This window comes from Bufo bufo, chromosome 2, assembly GCF_905171765.1.
Source record: "Bufo bufo chromosome 2, aBufBuf1.1, whole genome shotgun sequence".
NCBI classification, from domain to species: domain Eukaryota; kingdom Metazoa; phylum Chordata; class Amphibia; order Anura; family Bufonidae; genus Bufo; species Bufo bufo.
Window position 1 is genome coordinate 800011402 of NC_053390.1, and position 22622 is coordinate 800034023.

Genomic DNA, 22622 nt, shown 5'->3' on the forward strand with positions numbered 1-22622 from the left:
CTACTGCTGCTAAGGCTGGGCGGGCTTAGGCAGTTTAAGTGAAGGCCGGCCACGCCTCCTTATGACATCACACTGAGAGCTCAGTCCTTGCCTGCTAGTTCATGTGAAGAGTATGACTCATCAGTCTGGCAGCCTGCAGTGTCTGTGAGGCCCCTCCCCCCTGCTGGGGAATCATCAGAGAGCCATGTAAAGTGAGCTCAGTGTACAGTAACACCTGGCTGTTCTGCAGTTTTACACACAATCTCTGTCTGATCTTTAACAAACCCATTCTGTGCAGCAAACACTATAATTCTATATTATACATTAGCTCAAAAGCTTGTCAGCCAGTAGACTTATAATCTGTGCATTTGATTCCCATAAAACATGACCATCCCCCACCCCCCAGCACTGATGCAGATTTCTTTCTATTACAGCTGTACTACAATTGTGTATAAACCTTACACTATGTATATGTATAGATGCATATTTAGCTCAGGAACATGTGTCTTTTCCAGTCTCCTATCATTTTTTTGGCTCAAGGGCTTCCTATATAGCTCAGCTAAATCTTTATTATACTTTCCCACCATCCTTGAGGTTGACGGTCCGCATATAAAGCTCTGCTACATCTCTTTATTCCACCATCACTGAGGCTGACCATCCGATTATACAGCTCTGCTACATACAAGGAGTGCAGAATTATTAGGCAAATGAGTATTTTGACCACATCATCCTCTTTATGCATGTTGTCCTACTCCAAGCTGTATAGGCTCGAAAACATACTACCAATTAAGCATATTAAGTGATGTGCATCTCTGTAATGAAAAGGGGTGTGGTCTAATGACATCAACACCCTATATTAGGTGTGCATAATTATTAGGCAACTTCCTTTCCTTTGGCAAAATGGGTCAAAAGAAGGACTTGACAGGCTCAGAAAAGTCAAAAATAGTGAGATATCTTGCAGAGGGATGCAGCACTCTTAAAATTGCAAAGCTTCTGAAGCGTGATCAAAATAGTCAACAGTGTCGCAAGAAGCGTGTGGAAAAACCAAGGCGCAAAATAACTGCCCATGAACTGAGAAAAGTCAAGCGTGCAGTTGCCAAGATGCCACTTGCCACCAGTTTGGCCATATTTCAGAGCTGCAACATCACTGGAGTGCCCAAAAGCACAAGGTGTGCAATACTCAGAGACATGGCCAAGGTAAGAAAGGCTGAAAGACGACCACCACTGAACAAGACACACAAGCTGAAACGTCAAGACTGGGCCAAGAAATATCTCAAGACTGATTTTTCTAAGGTTTTATGGACTGATGAAATGAGAGTGAGTCTTGATGGGCCAGATGGATGGGCCCGTGGCTGGATTGGTAAAGGGCAGAGAGCTCCAGTCCGACTCAGACGCCAGCAAGGTGGAGGTGGAGTACTGGTTTGGGCTGGTATCATCAAAGATGAGCTTGTGGGGCCTTTTCGGGTTGAGGATAGAGTCAAGCTCAACTCCCAGTCCTATTGCCAGTTTCTGGAAGACACCTTCTTCAAGCAGTGGTACAGGAAGAAGTCTGCATCCTTCAAGAAAAACATGATTTTCATGCAGGACAATGCTCCATCACACGCGTCCAAGTACTCCACAGCGTGGCTGGCAAGAAAGGGTATAAAAGAAGAAAATCTAATGACATGGCCTCCTTGTTTACCTGATCTAAACCCCATTGAGAACCTGTGGTCCATCATCAAATGTGAGATTTACAAGGAGGGAAAACAGTACACCTCTCTGAACAGTGTCTGGGAGGCTGTGGTTGCTGCTGCACGCAATGTTGATGATGAACAGATCAAAACACTGACAGAATCCATGGATGACAGGCTTTTGAGTGTCCTTGCAAAGAAAGGTGGCTATATTGGTCACTGATTTGTTTTTGTTTTGTTTTTGAATGTCAGAAATTTATATTTGTGAAGGTTGAGATGTTATATTGGTTTCACTGGTAAAAATAAATAATTGCAATGGGTATATATTTGTTTTTTGTTAAGTTACCTAATAATTATGCACAGTAATAGTCACCTGCACACACAGATATCCCCCTAAAATAGCTAAAACTAAAAACAAACTAAAAACTACTTCCAAAAATATTCAGCTTTGATATTAATGAGTTTTTTGGGTTCATTGAGAACGTGGTTGTTGTTCAATAATAAAATTATTCCTCAAAAATACAACTTGCCTAATAATTCTGCACTCCCTGTATATGTAGTCTCTTCCCCACTAGCACTGTTGCTAAAGAGCCTCATACAGTTCTAGTTCATCTCTCTCTCTTTCACCATCACTGAGGCTGACCATTCGCTTATGCAGCTCTGCTACATATATATATTGTCACTTCCACACTAGCACTGTTGCTGAACAGATTTTTATACAGCTCTGCTACATCCGTCTCCCCTCCCCCACTAGCATTGTGGAGGAAAAGCTTCCTATACAGCTCTGCTACATCTGTCTCCACCACTAGCACTGTGGCTGATCAACTTCTTATACAGCACTGCTACATCAGTCTCCCCCTCCACCACTAGCATTGTGGATGAAAAGCTTCCTATACAGCCCTTCTACATCTGTCTTCCTCTACACTACCAGGACCTCCACTTCATCATGTCCTGTGGATGGACACAGGGGACGCCAATATGGAATGGAGGGACACTGAGTTTCATGAATTAGACACCTATAATGAAATATAGTGTATATGAAGACAGATGTAGCAGAGCTGTATATAAAGTGATTCAAACACAGTGCTGGTAGAGTAGAGGAAAACAGATGTAGCAGAGCTGTATCTGAAGATCAACGTACATGAAGATCAAACAGAATTTGAGAAAGAGGGCGTGCTAGGGAAGTACCGGAGGACCAGGAACTCTTCAAAATAGGTGAGTATCATTTTTATTTGAATAAATACACCACCAAATCCACCAACGATTTTACATTAAATTACAGTAATGGAATTCAGGATGAACTCCTTTATTGAATGGAGCAACATAGGGAGAAGACGTTATGGAGTGGAAGGAAACAGAGGGGATGCCATTATAGAATGGAGGGACACAGGGGATGCCATTATAGAATGGAGGGACACAGAGGGGATGACATTATGAAGTGTAGGGATACAGGGAACGCCATTATAGAATGGAGGGACAAAGAGGATGCCATTATAGAATGGAGGGACACAGAGGACGCCATTATAGAATGGAGGGACACAGAGGACGCCATTATAGAATGGAGGGACAGAGGGGATGCCATTATAGAATGGAGGGACACAGGGGACGCCATTATAGAATGGAGGGACACAGAGGACGCCATTATAGAATAGAGGGACACAGGGGACGCCATTATAGAATGGAGGGACACAGGGGACGCCATTATAGAATGGAGGGACACAGGGGACACCATTATAGAATGGAGGGACACAGGGGACGCCATTATAGAATGGAGGGACACAGGGGATGCCATTATAGAATGGAGGGACACAGGGGATGCCATTATAGAATGGAGGGACACAGTGGATGCCTGTCACAACCAGACAGCTGAGAATCTCTGACAGGAGCCTTCCAGATCATCCTCCTTGAGTTTCTTTGTTTTGGTTTCAGTTCCTCATCTCATTAGTCTATCTCAGCTGTCATGCAGTTGGACTGATTGCTTCCCTTTAAGTTCCTCCCCATAATGCAGTAGTGTGCGGCTTATACAGCTTCCTGGAGTGTGTGTGCATGCTGTTCCTATTTCCCAGTCCTCTGCAAGATAAGTGCTGTTCCTTTTATTTGTGATTTTCTGTCTGCTGGATTTCAGGAGACCCTGACTCCCTCCGTGTCTAGTGTAGGGAGCCGGTGGTCGTGTCCCCTCACTATTGTAGGGTCTTCAGGTATTAGATAGCCGAGGTACGTGGATATGCGCCCATCCACCTTTGGGGTGTTCGCATAGGCTGAGCAGTCAGGGAGAGTGGCAGGTCTCATGCAGGGGTCTTCCTTTTGTTCCTTAGTTGTGGATCCAGTGAGTCATTGAATATATTGCATTGTCTTGTTTCCTGTACACCATCCGTGACATTATAAGCCGCAAAAACCGCCTCAAGCATGGATCCGGTTTCACTTTTGGCTGAACGCTTCCAGGGTCTTTCATTGGAGGTAGCTGATCTCCGTAAGACTTTTTCTCAGTTTCAAGTGACCGGTTCATCTTGCGTTCATGGAGTTTGTTCTGAGCCTAAGATCTCGCTCCCGGATACGTTCTCTGGGGGTAGTGAGTATTTTGTGCGTTTTAGAGAGGCTTGCAAACTCCATTTTCGCCTTCTTCCCCATACCTCTGGAGATGAGGAACGGAGGGTGGGGATCATTATATCGCTGCTCAGGGGTAACGCTCAGTCCTGGGCCTTTTCGCTGCCCGAGGGGGCACGGCCCCTCCGTTCAGTGGATGAATTATTTTTAGCCCTGGGTCAGAAATATGATGATCCGGATCGTATTGCTCTGGCTGAGTCTAGACTGAGTCTAGGGTAAACAATCCGCAGAGATATACTGCTCAGAATTTCGGAGATGGGCAGCTGATACTGGTTGGAATGATGCTGCACTCCGAAGTCAATTTTGCCATGGTCATTCAGAGGGATTGAAAGATGCATTTGCCTTTCATGAGAGACCTACCTCCTTGGATTCTGCTATGTCTCAGGCCGTTCGTATTGACAGGCGTCTTAGAGAGAGAGGAGAGATCTCTCCTTCCTGTCATACTCAGTCCCGGGACAGTGCAGCGGTCTCATTCTGTGCGCATGGGTCTCAGTCGCTGTCAGCCCCTTCTGAGCAGGAGTCCATGCAGCTGGGGTTGATTGCCTCTGACAATAGAAGATTCAGCCCGCATGGGAGGGTTTGTTTTTGTTGTGGAGGTATAAATCATTTGGCAAATGTTTGTCCCTCTAGGAGATTCAGGCAGTTTTCTGGGAGTAATAAAGAAACAAAAAGGAAAAAATCTTTTAAAAATGTTCCGTCTGTTACTATTGGCAGGGTTGAGGCGGAAATTGAAGGTTTTCCGTTTGCTTGTAGTTCCCGTTTTGTCCTGCCTGCTAGGGTGGCGCTAGAGAGCAAGAGCATTTTTTGTGAGATTTTTGTGGATAGTGGAGCAGCTGTCAATCTCATTGATAATCAATTTGCAATAACTCATGGTTTCCAGGTATGCACTTTGGGAAAGGATATTCCTGTTTTTGCTATTGATTCCGCTCCACTTTCTCAGAAATCATTAAAGGGCATAGTTCACAATATCCGTTTAATTGTGAGTGATGCTCATGTTGAGGATGTGTCATGTTTCGTCCTTAGCGGTTTGCCTACTCCTCTAGTGTTGGGGCTACCCTGGCTCACCAAACATAACCCCACCATTGATTGGCAAGCGAGGCAAATAAATGGTTGGAGTGACTTTTGCAGAGAGAATTGCCTCATGACATCTGTTTCTGAGGTTTCTACTAAGACTGTACCACCTTTCCTCTCTGAATTTTCGGATGTCTTCTCTGAGAGTGGAGTTCAGGATTTGCCTCCGCACAGGGAGTACGATTGCCCTATTAATCTCATCCCAGGCGCCAAGCTGCCTAAATCTCGTTTATACAATCTTTCCCAACCTGAGAGGGTCGCTATGCGTGCTTATATCTCTGAGAGTCTGAGAATAGGACACATACGACCCTCGAAGTCACCTGTTGCCGCTGGTTTTTTCTTTGTTAAGAAAAAAATGGTTCTTTAAGACCTTGTCTGGATTTCAGGGAGCTGAACAGTATCACTATTTGTGACCCTTATCCGCTTCCTCTGATCCCGGACCTGTTTAACCAGGTTGTTGGGGCTAAAGTCTTTTCCAAATTAGACCTAAGAGGGGCATACAACCTGGTCAGGGTCAGAGAAGGAGACGAATGGAAGACGGCTTTCAATACCCCTCAGGGCCATTTTGAGAATTTGATTATGCCTTTTGGTTTGATGAATGCCCCAGCCGTTTTTCAGCATTTCGTGAACAGCATTTTTTATCATTTAATGGGAAAATTTGTATTAGTGTATTTGGATGACATTTTGATTTTTTCTCCTGATTTCAAGACTCATAAGGAACACTTACGTCAGGTCTTGCTCATCCTGCGGGAGAATAAATTATACGCGAAACTGGAAAAATGTGTGTTTGCGGTTCCAGAAATTCAATTTCTGGGGTTTCTTCTCTCCGCTTCTGGTTTTCGCATGGACCCCGAGAAGGTCCGCGCTGTGCTTGAGTGGGAGCTTCTTGAGAATCAGAAGGCGCTGATGCGTTTTTTGGGCTTTGCCAATTATTACAGGAAATTTATTTTGAATTATTCCTCTTTTGTTAAACCACTCACTGATATGACCAGAAAGGGGGTAGATTTTTCTTCCTGGTCGGTAGAGGCGCGTAAGGCCTTTTCTAATATCAAGGAGAGTTTTGCTTCCGCTCCCATCCTTTTACAACCTGATATTTCGTTACCCTTCATAGTTGAGGTTTATGCTTCTGAGGTAGGGGTGGGTGCGGTCTTGTCTCAGGGTTCCTCTCCTGCCAAATGGCAACCGTGTGCCTTTTTCTCGAAGAAACTCTCCTCCGCAGAGAGAAATTATGATGTGGGAGATAGGGAATTGTTGGCCATCAAGTTGGCTTTTGAGGAATGGCGCCATTGGCTAGAGGGAGCCAGACACCCTATTACCGTGTTTACTGACCATAAAAATCTGGCCTACTTGGAGTCAGCCAAGCGTCTGAACCCGAGACAGGCCAGATGGTCTTTGTTCTTTTCAAGGTTTAATTTTGTTGTCACGTTCCGCCCTGGGGTTAAGAATGTGAAGGCAGATGCCCTGTCACGTTGTTTTCCGGGAGGTGGGAATTTTGAAGACCCGGCTCCCATTTTGGCTGAAGGTGTGGTGGTCTCTGCTCTTTTTCCTGAATTGGAGGCAGAGGTGCAGGCAGCCCAGTCAGAGGCTCCTGATCTTTGTCCTCCTGGGAAGTTGTTTGTGCCTCTCGCTTTGAGACACAAGATTTTTAAGGAACACCACGATACGGTCCTTGCTGGGCACCCGGGGGCAAGAGCCACACTGGATCTCATCGCTCGGAGATTCTGGTGGCCTGCTTCGTAAGTCGGTTGAGGGTTTTGTGGCAGCTTGCGAGACTTGCGCTCGTGCCAAAGTCCCTCATTCACGGCCATCAGGTCCTCTCCTTCCCTTACCCATTCCTTCCTGTCCTTGGACACATCTGTCCATGGACTTCATAACGGACTTGCCTCGTTCCTCGGGGAAGACTGTGATTCTGGTGGTGGTGGACCATTTTAGCAAAATGGTGCATTTCATCCCTTTTCCTGGTTTGCCCAATGCTAAGACGCTGGCGCAGGCATTTATTGACCACATTGTCAAATTGCATGGTATTCCTTCAGACATAGTCTCTGATAGGGGCACGCAGTTTGTTTCCAGATTCTGGAAGGCTTTCTGTTCTCGCTTGGGGGTTCAGTTGTCATTCTCTTCTGCTTTCCACCCGCAGTCGAATGGCCAGACAGAGCACGTCAATCAGAATCTGGAGACATATCTGCGCTGTTTTGTGGCGGAGAATTAGGAGGATTGGTGTTCTTTTTTGTCCCTTGCTGAGTTTGCTTTAAATAACCGTCGTCAGGAGTCCTCTGATAAGTCACCATTTTTTGGTGCATATGGGTTTTATCCGCAGTTTGGGACTTTCTCGGGAGAGGGGTCTTCTGGTTTACCTGATGAGGACAGATTCTCCTCGTCTTTGTCATCTATTTGGCAAAAGATTCAGGATAATCTAAAGAGCATGAGTGAGAGATATAAGCGTGTGGCAGATAAGAGACGTGTGCCTGGTCCGGACCTGAATGTTGGTGATCTGGTGTGGTTGTCTACCAAAAATATCAAATTGAAGGTTCCCTCCTGGAAGTTGGGTCCTAGGTTTATTGGGCCTTACAAGATCCTGTCTGTCATCAATCCTGTTGCCTACCGTCTTGATCTTCCTCAGACTTGGAAGATCCATAATGTTTTTCATAAGTCCTTATTGAAACCTTATGTTCAACCTATTGTACCCTCGCCTTTGCCTCCTCCTCCGATTATGGTTGATGGAAATCTTGAATTTCAGGTCTCTAGGATTGTGGATTCTCGTCTTGTCCGCGGTTCCCTCCAGTACCTCGTTCATTGGGAGGGTTATGGTCCTGAGGAGAGGATGTGGGTCCCAGTGACGGACATTAAGGCCACTCGTCTCATCAGGGCTTTCCATAGGTCCCATCCTGAGAAGGTGGGCTCTGAGTGTCCGGAGTCCACTCGTAGAGGGAGGGGTACTGTCACAACCAGACAGCTGAGAAGCTCTGACAGGAGCCTTCCAGATCCTCCTCCTTGAGTTTCTTTGTTTTGGTTTCAGTTCCTCATCTCATTAGTCTATCTCAGCTGTCATGCAGTTGGACTGATTGCTTCCCTTTAAGTTCCTCCCCATAATGCAGTAGTGTGCGGCTTATACAACTTCCTGGAGTGTGTGTGCATGCTGTTCCTATTTCCCAGTCCTCTGCAAGATAAGTGCTGTTCCTTTATTTGTGATTTTCTGTCTGCTGGATTTCAGGAGACCCTGACTCCCTCCGTGTCTAGTGTAGGGAGCCGGTGGTCGTGTCCCCTCACTATTGTAGGGTCTTCAGGTATTAGATAGCCGAGGTACGTGGATATGCGCCCATCCACCTTTGGGGTGTTCGCATAGGCTGAGCAGTCAGGGAGAGTGGCAGGTCTCATGCAGGGGTCTCCCTTTTGTTCCTTAGTTGTGGATCCAGTGAGTCATTGAATATATTGCATTGTCTTGTTTCCTGTACACCATCCGTGACAATGCCATTACAGAATGGAGGGACACAGGGGACGCCATTATAGAATGGAGGGACACAGAGGGGATGACATTATGAAGTGTAGGGATACAGGGGACGTCATTATGGAGTGAAGGGACACAGAGTGGAGGACATTAGGAAGTAGAGGGACAAAGTGGACGCAATGTCCCTCCATTCTCTCAACATCATAATGTCCTCCCCTCTGTGTCCCCTCACTCCATAATGGCATCCCCTGTATCCCTCTACTTCAGAATGTCATCCCCTCTGTGTCCCTCCGTTCCATAATGGCGTCCCCTCTGTGTCACTCCATTCAATGTCACCCCCTCTATGTCCCTCCATTCAATGTCACCCCCTCTATGTCCCTCCAATCAATGTCACCCCTCTGTGTCCCTCCATTCAATAATGCAGCAGCCACTATGAACACAACCAGAAGCGAGCAGCCATAAATCCCCCACAGCTCCATTGATGCAGTCCAGAGTCTGACCCCATCCTGCCTCATGTCCTTTGCTCCTACCCCTCTCTGCTCCTGCAGATGAAGGCACAAAGGAATAGCGCGGCCGCCCGGCGCTGATCTTCATTTCTTTGTGCTGCGTCCAAAACGGAGCCGCGCGTGCAATGGATTTCACACATGTTGGCATACCCCATGACATATAAAAAGCTGCCCCGCACACGCATCACTAAAATATATCCAGTTGTCCCCTGTGTCCCTCCATTCCATACAGTTGTCCCCTGTGTCCATCCATTTCATATAGTGGTCCCCTGTGTCCATCCATTTCATATAGTGGTCCCCTGTGTCATTCCATTTCATATAGTTGTCCCCTGTGTCATCCATTTCATACAGTTGTCCCCTGTGTTCATCCATTTCATACAGTTATCCCCTGTGTCCCTCCATTCCAGACAGTTGTCCCCTGTGTCCATCCATTTTATATAGTTGTCCCCTGTGTCCCTACATTGCATATAGTTGTCCCCTGTGTCCCTACATTGCATATAGTTGTCCCCTGTGTCCCTACATTCCATATAGTGGTCCCCTGTGTCCATCCATTTCATATAGTGGTCCCCTGTGTCATTCCATTTCATATAGTTGTCCCCTGTGTCATCCATTTCATACAGTTGTCCCCTGTGTTCATCCATTTCATACAGTTGTCCCCTGTGTCCCTACATTCCATATAGTGGTCCCCTGAGTCCATCCATTTCATATAGTGGTCCCCTGTGTCCATCCATTTCATATAGTTGTCCCCTGAGTCCATCCATTTCACATAGTTGTCCCCTGTGTCCATCCATTTCATACAGTTGTCCCCTGTGTTCATCCATTTCATATAGTGGTCCCCTGTGTCCATCCATTTCATACAGTTGTCCCCTGTGTTCATCCATTTTATATATTTGTCCCCTGTGTCCCTACATTTTATATAGTTTTTCCCTGTGTCCCTCCTTTCAATATAGTTACATAAATGCTTCCCCTTTGGCCCCTCCACTCCATATTGATGTCCAAATTAGTTCCTTGAATCGATAAAGGTGTCCCCTGTGCCCCTGCTATTCAAATTGTCTGCCCCTCTGTGTCCCTGCATTAGCTAAATGTGTCCCCTTTGTTCAACAAAATAGTGTTGTCTGTCCCCATTCCTTACTGGAGTTCCTCCTGAATTCAGAAGGAACCCCTTTATTGTCACATATTCTGAAATCGTTGGTGGTGCATGTAGAAATTATACTTACCTATTAGTAAATAGTCTCCCGGTCCTCCGAAGTCCGTCCGCACCCTCCGCTGCCTCGCCCGAACTGTTCGGGCGGCCACGCATGCGCAGCTCTATCTCAGACGCGATAGATAGATTCTGCGCATGCGCGGCCGCCCGAAAGAGCTGCCGACGTGCGCGTTTACGATTTCTTCTACAGGATCACAGACACTGCGGTTCGCAGGCGCGGCCCATGGTTGCGGCAGGCGAGATGTGGCCGTATCCATGGGAAGCGCAAATAAACACTGGAAAGAGAAAGGATGAATTTTCATTGCAATGGTAGGATATTTTTAATGACATGTATGGCAAGAAGTGTTCAATGGGGGGAAAAGATTTAAAATAACCCTTATTGATAAAATTATACACCTTTAAGTTATATATCCCGTGTCCCTTCATTACAGTTTTTATCTTCTTTCTTGTTAATCTCCTTGCCCTCTTTCCTCTCTGTGTTGCTTTCTCGATGGTTTTGCCGGAAAAAAATCCTTTACCGTTTTTCTTTTCACATTTTTATTTGTAATATCTTACATTAGTTGGTTTGTCTTTGTTTCTGGTTTAGGGACTTCTCTTTTGGAATTAATGTTCCCCCTTTGAACAATTGCGCTGTAGCTATCTTTTTTGTGATCTTTTTTATTGTTTATAATTTTAACTTTATTTTTACTCTTATTCTCTTGGTCATTAATATTCTGTGAATTAGTATCAGTTCTAGTATCTACTTCTTCATTCGTTATATTTAAAATCTCATAATTTTTCGTATGTATATTTCCAGTGTGAGTGGTATTGGGTTAATTCCACTCATCAAGTCTTCCTCTCCACTAGAGTCTTCTGTGGTAGTGTTATGAATAGTGATTTCCTCTAAAGGGACCTCCTGTCCTTCGCAGTCTGTCTCAGCTATAGTATTAAAACAAGATATATTCCTATAGCAAACGCTTTCTGTTTCATCTCTAGTTATATTTGTTGCTGGTACTATATCTCTTTCAAATTTATGTTTCTTTTTAATTATAATTTCCTCTTCCTTTGTTTTAATTCGCATTCTTATGGATTTTGAGATCTTGATAATTTCTGGATGGTCCCTATAGGGCTTTAGTGCTTCAAATAGATAGACAATCTCGCGGTTAATTTAATTAACCCCATTTTGCTTTTTTCTATAATAAATAATATGGCTGTCCTGGAAAAATTATGGAATAATTCATTCCATTCATTCAAAGTATCTATGTGCCCCACGTCTCCTGCCAATATTTTATTTACCTTTAGACCTTTGGTATAAGGTCACTGTCCAAATATTTTTCTAATGACGCTACTTCCCATAGATCCCGCATTTCTGTTATTAAATTTAATAGTCATTCAATTTTTTTTAATATTTGTGATTGCCTCTTGTATTTGTCTGTTCATATGTTTATTTGAGTCGGGAATATCTTTCTTGCGAAGGTTAAAAAATGTTTGGACATTTTTAATTCTATCTTTGCGATTCACTCATTTTATAATTTTCTTTCTGCGGTATGTACAAGGCAGGGAAAATTTTTGAATTTTACAGTGTTGATAGAAGTAACTCTGCGCTGTTCCTGTCCCCTATGTGTCTTTACTGCCCTGGTTTTAATCCAGGGAGTCGCTGCTGATTATCCAAGTGAGCAGTGATGGCCAGTTCGCATTGTTCGCCCCGCGAACACATGCGGGCTGCCATCTTTTCTCACAAGTCCGGCGAGGCACAGGTAAGCCCTTTCCTGTGCCTGTGCGCGAGCCGGTCTGAAATCAAATGTGGTCACCGGGAGGAGGCAGTTCCGGGCTGTTCTCGGAACTGCCTGCTCCCGCTGACCGCATTTGATTTCAGACCGGTTCCCGGCACAGGCACAGGTAAGGGCTTCACACAGCAGAGGGTGAAGAGGGTGCCGATAGAGAGGATGAGGAGGGTGCAGAAGCGGAAGGCTGAGTGAGGCACTCAACCAAATCTGGTGCATCCTTTGACGTAATCGCACGCACCTTCTGCAACTTCCCACTTAGGCTCCGGCCTGGGGCACCTGCCCGACCCCTACCACCCCTGCGGAATGGCCTGCCTCTTCCTCTGCCTGTCATTTTAAAAATGACCCTGTGACAAAAGTTCCTATAGAAGAGCAGTATTTGTGGAAGAAGTTATATCACACCCCTGCCTCAATCAGTTTTTTTTGGGGGCAACTGGTTAATCACACCAGTAGGAATTATTTCTTCAAATAGTGTTTTTCACTCTGCGTAGATGCGGTAACGCAGCAAAACCGCAAACAAATGCTGCACTACCCAAATGCACTATATAGAAAGTATATAATTGGTATATCACACCCCTGCTTCAATCACTTTTTTGGGGGGCAACTGGTATATCACACCAGTAGAAATGAATTGTTCCAATATCGTTTGGCACTCTGTGTAGCTGCGGTATCGCAGCAGAACCGCACACAACTGCTGCACAATACAAATGCACTATAATATACTTTCTATGTTAGAAAGTATATTATAAGTATATCGCACCCCTCAGTAAGTCGCACCTATCGATAGCACACCTATACCAGTTCTTAAAAGGACTTTTGTGTCCCTATTAGCTAGTGTTTTGTGTCCCTAACAGTCTGTCCCTGCTTCACACAGCAAATTCTCCCTACACTGGCAAAAGACTGAATGTAAAATGGCGGCCAGATCAGGTTTATTTATAGAGTAGGGGGTATGTCCATGGGCTGAAACGTCTCAATTGGCTGTCCTGTACCACCTAATGGATGTGTCATGGGTCAAAGTTCTTCACAATGTAAAAGAATATGGTGCCGGTGGATATCGCCATATGTTCGCCCATTCGGCGAACCGTGAATGAGCAAAGTTTGCCGCAAAACTACTGCCGGGCAAACCGCAACGCCATCTCTACATTTCAGTCAAAAGCAGATAATTTTTAAAGTTCTCTCTTTCTAGAAAAACATCAAAAATCCTACTAATTGAATGTAATGCATCGGCCATCGCTGTCCAAGAACTTTAACAAATCTCTTTGTTAATGTATTAGCTCGCAAAACTTAGGTTTATTTAACCGCCTCCAGACCGCCTAACGCAGAATTGCGTTTCGGAGGCGGTCGATTCATTCCTCCTGGACGCGCCGGCACGTCATCTCGCGAGAGGCAAGATTTCCTGTAAACGCGCGCACACAGGAGCGCGCGTTCACAGGAACCGAAGGTAAACGAGTGGATCTGCAGCATGCCAGCGGCGATCTTTCGCTGGCAGGCTGTAGATGCGATTTTTTTTAACCCCTTAAAGGTATATTAGACGCTGTTTTGATAACAGCTTCTAATATACCTGCTACCTGGTCCTCTGGTGGTCCCTTTTGCTTGGATCGACCACCAGAGTACACAGACAGCTCTGTAAGTAGCACCAATCACCACTACACCACACCCCCCGTCACTTATTAACCCCTTAGTAACCCCTGATCACCCCATATAGACTCCCTAATCACCCCCCTGTCATTGATCACCCCCCTGTAAGGCTCCATTCAAACGTCAGTATGTGCTTTGCGGATCCGCGAACCCGCGGATCCGCAAAACACATACATACGTCTGAATGGAGCCTTACAAGGGGGTGATCACCCCATATAGACTCCCTGATCACCCCCCTGTCATTGATCACCCCCCTGTAAGGCTACATTCAGACGTCCGTATGTGTTTTGCGGATCCGCAAAACACGGACACCGGCAATGTGCTTTACGCATTTTGCGGATGCGCACATTGCCAGAACTATATAGAAAATGCCTTTTCTTGTCCGCAATTGCGGACAAGAATAGGACATGCTCTATAGGCTCTACAAAAAACGCAGTGTTTGCCCGATCAGGCCTGATCTTGTGCGCACACTTACGTTCAGTCCGCCCCACCGCAGTGACAGAATTATTTTTTTTTCTGATCACTGCAAAAACACCGTAAAATCGCTGTGGCGCTATAAAAAGATCACTTTTGAGGGGCATGGCGAGTTTATAGAAGATTTTTTTTTTTGTTGTCACAAGTTAGCGGAAATTGATTTTTTCATTTGTTTTTGTTTTTGTTTTTTCTTACAAAGTCTCATATTCCACTAACTTGTGACAAAAAATTTAATCTCACATGAACTCACCATACCCCTCACGGAATCCAAATGTGTAAAATTTTTTAGACATTTATATTCCAGACTTCTTCTCACGCTTTAGGGCCCCTAAAATGCCAGGGCAGTATAAATACCTCACAAGTGACCCCATTTCGGAAAGAAGACACCCCAAGGTATTTCGTGAGGGGCATGGCGAGTTCATGTAAAATTTTATTTTTTTGTCACAAGTTAGTGGAATATGAGACTTAGAGAAAAAAATAAAATAAAAAAAAAATAATCATTTTCCGCTAACTTGTGCCAAAAAAATAATATTCTAGGAACTGTGGAGTATTTATACTGCCCTGGCACTTTAGGGGACCTAAAGCGTGAGAAGTAGTTTGGAATCCAAATGCGTAAAAAATGCCCTGTGAAATCGTAAAGATTCTCATTGGAATTTGGGCTCCTTTGCGCACCTAGGCTGCAAAAAAGTGTCACACATGTGGTATCACCGTACTCAGGAGAAGTAGGGCAATGTGTTTTGGGGTGTATGTTTACATATACCCATGCTGGGTGAGAGGAATATCTCTGTAAATTGACAACTTTGTATAATTTTTTTTTAAAAAGTTGTCATTTACAGAGATATTTCACTCACCCAGCATGGGTATATGTAAAAATACACCCAAAAAAACATTGCCCTACTTCTCCTGAGTACCGCGATACCACATGTGTGACACTTTTTTGCAGCCTAGGTGCGCAAAGGGGCCGAAAGTCCAACGAGTACCTTTAGGCTTTACAGGGTTGCTCACAATTTAGCCCCGCCCAAAATGCCAGAACAGTAAACACACCCCACAAATGACCCCATTTCGGAAAGAAGACACCCCAAGGTATTCGCTGAGGAGCATATTGAGTCCATGAAAGATTGAACTTTTTGTCACAAGTTAGCGGAAAGGGAGACTTTGTGAGAAAAAAAATAATATATCAATTTCCGCTAATTTGTGGCAAAAAAAAACAACTTCTATGAACTCGCCATGCCCCTCACGGAATACCTTGGGGTGTCTTCTTTCCAAAATGGGGTCACATGTGGGGTATTTATACTGCCCTGGCATTTTAGGGGCCCTAAAGCGTGAGAAGAAGTCTGGAATCCAAATGTCTAAAAATGCCCTCCTAAAAGGAATTTGGGCCCCTTTGCGCACCTAGGCTGCAAAAAAGTGTCACACATGTGGTATCGCCGTACTCAAGAGAAGTAGAGCAATGCATTTTGGGGTGTCTTTTTGCATATACCCATGCTGGGTGAGAGAAATATCTCTCTAAAATGACAACTTTGTATAAAAAAATGGGAAAAGTTGACTTTTACAAAGATATTTCTCTCACCCAGCATGGGTATATGTAAAAATACACCCCAAAACACATTTCCCTACTTCTCCTGAGTACGGTGATACCACATGTGTGACACTTTTTTGCAGCCTAGGTGGGCAAAGGGGCCCACATTCTGAAGAGCACCTTTAGGATTTCACAGGACATTTTTTACACATTTGAATTTCAAACTACTTCTCACGAATTAGGGCCCCTAAAATGCCAGGGCAGTATAACTACCCCACAAGTGACCCCATTTTGGAAAGAAAACACCCCAAGGTATTTCGTGATGGGCATAGTGAGTTCATGGAAGTTTTTATTTTTTGTCACAAGTTAGTGGAATATGAGACTTTGTAAGGAAAAAATAAATAAAAAAAATCATAATTTTCCACTAACTTGTGACAAAAAATAAAAACTTCCATGAACTCAGTATGCCCCTCATGGAATACCTTGGGGTGTCTTCTTTCCAAAATGGGGTCACTTGTGGGGTAGTTATACTGCCCTGGCATTTTAGGGGCCCTAATGCCTGAGAAGTAGTTTGAAATTCAAATGTGTAAAAAATGTCCTGTGAAAACCTAAAGGTGCTCTTTAGAATTTGGGCCCCTTTGCCCACCTAGGCTGCAAAAAAGTGTCACACATGTAAGAAAAAAAAAATATCATAATTTTCCACTAACTTGTGACAAAAATAAAAAGTTCTATGAACTCACTATGCCCATCAGCAAATACCTTAGGGTGTTTACTTTCCAAAATGGGGTCATTTGTGGGGTTTTCCTACTGTCGGGGCATTGTAGAACCTCAGGAAACATGACAGGTGCTCAGAAAGTCAGAGCTGCTTCAAAATGCGGAAATTCACATTTTTGTACCATAGTTTGTAAACGCTATAACTTTTACCCAAACCAATAAATATAGACTTATTGCATTTTTTTTTTATCAAAGACATGTAGAACAATAAATTTAGAGAAAATTTTATATAGAAATGTTGTTTTTTTTAAAAAAAATGTACAACTGAAAGTGAAAAATGTTTTGCAAAAATTTCGGTAATTATCGATTAATAACAAAAAAAGTAAAAATGTCAGCAGCAATGAAATACCACCAATCAAAGCTCTATTAGTGAGAAGAAAAGTAGGTAAAATTCATTTGGGTGGTAAGTTGTATGACCGAGCAATAAACCGTGAAAGTAGTGTAGTGCAGAATTTTAAAAAGTGATCTGGTCATTAAGGGTGTTTAAGCTAGAGGAGCTGAGGTGGTTAATGTTTTGGGCATTTCTACAGTCAAACCAAACTCTGCTATAATATATGTATGAAAGTAGAAAGCCAAAAATTTTGAAAGACCTACCAGAGACAGATAGGAAGTCATCTACAGAAGTGATGTCATCTACAGCCTCAGTAAGTACCCTCACTTGCTTCTCCCATTGGTCTTTAAATACATCCATGTTATCTTGAGCAACTTTACTCTGAGGTCTAGCAGCCAGTGTCAGGGCAGCATTGATCACCTAGATTAAGAGAAGACATTATCATCAACAATACATCATCTGTAGCTACTGTATAATGGAAAACCTCTTTATTCTCTAGTGGACATTTTTGGATCTTTAGAATCTACTGGGGGAGGGGAATTTGTTACTATTTTTGTGCCAGAATTCTGGCTGAAAAGGTCAACTTTTGGCACACGCTTTGATTTTTTACATCACTTTTCCCACTTTTGAAGAGTGGATGGGAAAGCTGACATGGTTAGATATGTTCATTAGGTGTATACCGGATCTTTTTGATTGCAACTTTTTAAAAAGTTTCAAAAAAGTAATCAGTAAAACGTGATACTTGCTAAATTTGACACAAATAATGATGTAAACTCAAACCAATACTTTATGACAAATTCCCTCCATGATAACTTCCCTTGCGTGCGTTCGAACATGTCTTGATTCCATATGAAACATTAAAAAAGAACTTCTGTGTGGTTTTATTGGAAGCTCACAGAGGTCCACTAAGGGACCAAGGCTAGTAATGGTCACCATATGAGGAACCCATGGTGCACTGATTAATAATTGGAATGATATGGATTTCTGCACAAATTGGTCATAAAATGTGATCTGATCTTCATCTAAGTCACAACAATAGACAATCACAGTCTACTTAAACTAATAGCACACAAATAATTAAATGTTACCATGTTTTTATTGAACACACCATGTACACATTTACAGTGCAGGTGGAAAAAGTATGTGAACCCTTGGATTTAATAACTGGTTGAACCTCCTTTGGCAGCAATAACTTCAACCAAACATTTCCTGTAGTTGCAGATCAGACGTGCACAACGGTCAGGAGTAATTCTTGACCATTCCTCTTTACAGAACTGTTTCAGTTCATCAATATTCTTGGCATGTCTGGTGTGAATCGCTTTCTTGAGGTCATGCCACACCATCTCAATCGGGATGAGGTCAGGACTCTGACTGGGCCACTCCAGAAGGTGTATTTTCTTCTTTTTAAGCCATTCTGTTGTTGATTTACTTCTATGCTTTGGGTCGTTGTCCTGTTGCAACACCCATCTTCTGTTGAGCTTCAGCTGGTGGACAGATGGCCTTAAGTTCTCCTGCAAAATGTCTTGATAAACTTAGGAATTCATTTTTCCTTCGATGATAGCAATCCGTCCAGGCCCTGACGCAGCAAAGCAGCCCGAAACCATGATGCCCCCACCACCATACTTCACAGTTGGGATGAGGTTTTTATGTTGGTGTGCTGTGCATCTTTTTCTCCACACATAGTGTTGTGTGTTTCTTCCAAACAACTCAACTTTGGTTTCATCTGTCCACAGAATTGTCACGCTGGGTAGGATACAAGATACAATAGAAACACAAAAAACCATAAAACAAGTATCTAGGCCAGAAGCTGTGGATAAAGGTTACCTCCTGACAAACCCCTACCAAATCTCCCTGGACTTCTCTGCCCACGTTCAGACCCTGAAGGTGGGAATAAACGTGCCCCCATGCCTAAGACTGAAGAAACCCTAAGATCTCTAAGATGGTGGAAAAGGGGAAAAGAGACAGCCTGCTTCCTCAAGCAAGGAGGGAGCAGGTGTCTCCATAACAGCCTAGACAGAACACAAGAGAGAAACAAAACCAACTTATCTGTAGCTGAGCAGAAACAGTGATTCCTTCCTTCCTTCCTCAGAGCAAGATAGAAGCTATAATTTAAACTCATGCAAATGACCTTACCCAGTGCACCTGAAAGGAGGCGGATACAGCTCAAATCCAAACCCAAAAACAAAACAAACTACACACGTGCTGCTAACCTGGCAGACCGCCGCACATAACTTGAGCAGGGCATGACAAGAATATTTTGCCAGTACTGCTGTGGAACATCCAGGTGCTCTTGTGCAAACTGTAAACGTGCAGCAATGGGTTTTTTTTGGACAGCAGTGGGTTCCTCTGTGGTATTCTCCCATGAAATCCATTCTTGTTTAGTGCTTTACGTATCGTAGATTCGCTAACAGGGATGTTAGCATATGCCAGAGACTTTTGTAAGTCTTTAGCTGACACTTTACGATTCTTCTGCACCTCATTGAGCAGTCTGCGCTGTGCTCTTGCAGTCATCTTTACAGGACGGCCACTCCTAGGGAGAGTAGCAGCAGTGCTGAACTTTCTCCATTTATAGACAATTTGTGGACTGATGAACAGCAAGGCTTTTGGAGTTCCTTTCTAACCCTTTACAGCTTTATGCAAGTCAACAATTCTTAATCGTAGGTCTTCTGAGAGCTCTTTTGTTCGAGGCATCATTCACATCAGGCAATACTTCTTGTGAAAAGCAAACCCAGAACTGGTGTGTGTTTTTTATAGGGCAGGGCAGCTGTAACCAACACCTCCAATCTCATCTCATTGATTGGACTCCAGTTGGCTGACACCTCACTCCAATTAGCTCTTGGAGATGTCATTAGTCTAGGGATTCACATACTTTTTCCACCTGCACTGTGAATGTTTACATGGTGTGTTCAATAAAAACATGGTAACATTTAATTCTTTGTGTGTTATTAGCTTAAGCAGACAGTGATTGTCTATTGTTGTGACTTGGATGAAGATCAGATCACATTGTATGACCAATTTGTGCAGAAATCCATATCATTCCAAAGGGTTCACATACTTTTTATTGCAACTGTAATTCACTCATTTTTTTTAAACACTAGACATGTGCTCCTTTGACATCAGACCTGCAGATTTTCTATGCTTGAGTATAGTACGGTATTATTGGATGCAAAAATAAACTACAAGAAGCTCTGTTACAAACTACAGTACATGACAGTTGACTTCAAACCCCTCTAAGGTACAAATGTGTCTGTCCTTATTTTTTTCTTATCTCAACATATCTTGAGATATGTGGCATGAGATGAACATTTTTGGAAACAAAAGAAGTGATTTTGTGATACTCTGTCAGAAGTTATTTATGCTATATGTGTCTATATCTGTCCACCATGTGCTTGTGATGTGACTACAGAGAGTTGTGCTAGCATGTTGTGAGATCGTATTAAACATGTGTCATGAGAAATTGTAGTTAATAAAATTTACAGAAAGCTAAAGGTGGACACAACAGAGGTACTCAGTTTTGAATGCGTGTATCACCTGTCATTTTCACTATAATTATCGACATGCTTTACAACTGGCCAAATACTGATTGCTTGTCTTTGCCATTATTTTTAATACAATAGCAGACCTCTGTTATCTCTGCTTAGCATAATCGTGAACCCACTGGTCCAACAAATCCAAAAATGTCTGTCAGCACCGTAAATTGAGCTATTTTTCAAAAATGATACATTTCATATAGTAAAACACGTGTATTGTGACCACTCTACATCTTTCACTACTCCCCGAGAGTAGGAGAGCATCTCAAATCCAGGGAGTCTCCACTAAAAGATTAACTTGAAAAGGAGATGACCACAAATGACATATTTATTTACAAAGGACTAGGGCTGCTCCATCTACTGTATGAATGATGCCTTGTGATTGATGTCAATCTCTAGGATATTGGTTCAGGTCAAGGAGCAGCTGCCCCCACAGTCTACTGTTCTTGACAGATTCACTTTAGGCTCACATCACAGCTCCTCAAAGACAGAGAAGAGGTATAATTATATAGGATGGGCCAAATCCATCTTGTAATTTATGATCTTTTAACAACAGCAAATGTCTTAGAGCAGAACTTAAGTTATGGTCCCAGCGCTGCTGTTTAGCAGTGTTAGCCAAGTGGCATTAAAATGCTGCACACTGACAAATGACGGCAATCGGTAAGGGACCATTCTAACATTTCCATCATGGCACATTCCACTCCGAGTCCCATCTAAGGCTATCACACACAATAAATGAACAACATATTTTTCTTTTTATTTCCTCGAGTACTTCTAGTTCTTCAACACTTGTCATGTTACAAGGAGCAAGCGGGCATACTTGAAATGACCATACGTCTATTACCGAAGTCATAGTGCTCTCTCACCAGCACAGTCCTCATTAATATGGCAGTGACATCTATGTAAGCTCTGGTGAGGTGTATTTTTTCCTTTTTTTGCTATTATTTTATATATCAGATGAAGGGTTAATGTAGCCATTGATATAGATTTATATTCTATTTTTGAGGAAACATATGTATATACCGGTCTATATGCATTAGTGCTGGATGCTTGTTGGCTTGTAGGCTTGGTTCACATGGGAATGTAAAGTACAATTGAAAATTTGCCTTGTGTCCTGGACTCCTGGTATTCATGTGGATATGGCACATACCACTTATCTAAACTACCTACCTACTGTCAACCAAGCGCCCATTTCATGTAACAGTATTTCCTAATGGCAATGACCTCTTTCAGCACAATAATGTGCCCAAGAGTTCAAGGTTTTTACTTGGTATCCAAATTCCCCAGATTTCAATATGATCAAGAATTTATGGAATGTAGTAATATATGGAGACCACACCTTGCAACTTACAAGACTTAAAGCAACCCCCTGTTTCAATTAAAAAAAATAAACAGAACACCTTTTCATCTTTTCAACTGCAGATCCGCTGATTTCCAGGTTCCTCGTCTGTCATCCAAGATGTTGCCACCGCTTCTTAGACTTGATACACATTTGATAGTTAAAGACTAGAGTTGAGCGGACACCTGGATGTTTGGGTTCAACGCGTTCGGGACCTGAACTTGACCCAAACTTGACCCCGAACCCCATTGAAGTCAATGGGGACACGAACTTTGTAGCACTAAAATGGCTCTAAAAAAGTAATGGACAGGGCTAGAGGACTACAAAAGGCAGCAAAATGTGGTTAAGAGCAGGACAATTGCCCAGCAAACAAATGTGGATAGGGAAATGACTTAAAATAACATAAAATACATAAAAATAGAAAATAATAATCTTGATCTAGGAGGAAGGAGGTCCATATGGAGTAGGAGGTTGAGGAGGCGGTGGATGTGGCGGTGTAGGTGGAAGCGGCAGTGGAGGAGGAGGAGGTAGCCAACACTGGTTTTTGGTTTTGTTTTTTATTTTATTTTATTATTATTATTATTTTTTTTGTTCAAATTTGGGTAGACCCCAAAACATTGGGAAATATAAAAAACAAAGAGAAAAGTGCGCTGGAGTGCAACAATGGCTGGGTGAGGCCTGTATATATGTCTATTCTGCACAAGGTACGGACAAGTCCAGTGGGATCCCTGCCTGGTTCATTTTAATGAACGTGAGCTTGTCCACATTGGCTGTG

The 22622-nt window shown here is 43.3% G+C and overlaps 1 protein-coding gene across 6 annotated transcripts in view; it reads right to left on the bottom strand.

The window, feature by feature from the left end:
* Positions 1 to 22622, bottom strand: part of CTNNA2 (catenin alpha 2) — a 2102590-nt gene that overhangs the window by 283039 nt on the left and 1796929 nt on the right. For all 6 annotated transcript variants that reach the window (XM_040419295.1, XM_040419296.1, XM_040419294.1 and 3 more), the window contains one exon: positions 17242 to 17398. In XM_040419295.1, coding sequence (XP_040275229.1) covers positions 17242 to 17398 — 157 coding nt within the window. The remainder of the gene's footprint in view (positions 1 to 17241; positions 17399 to 22622) is intronic.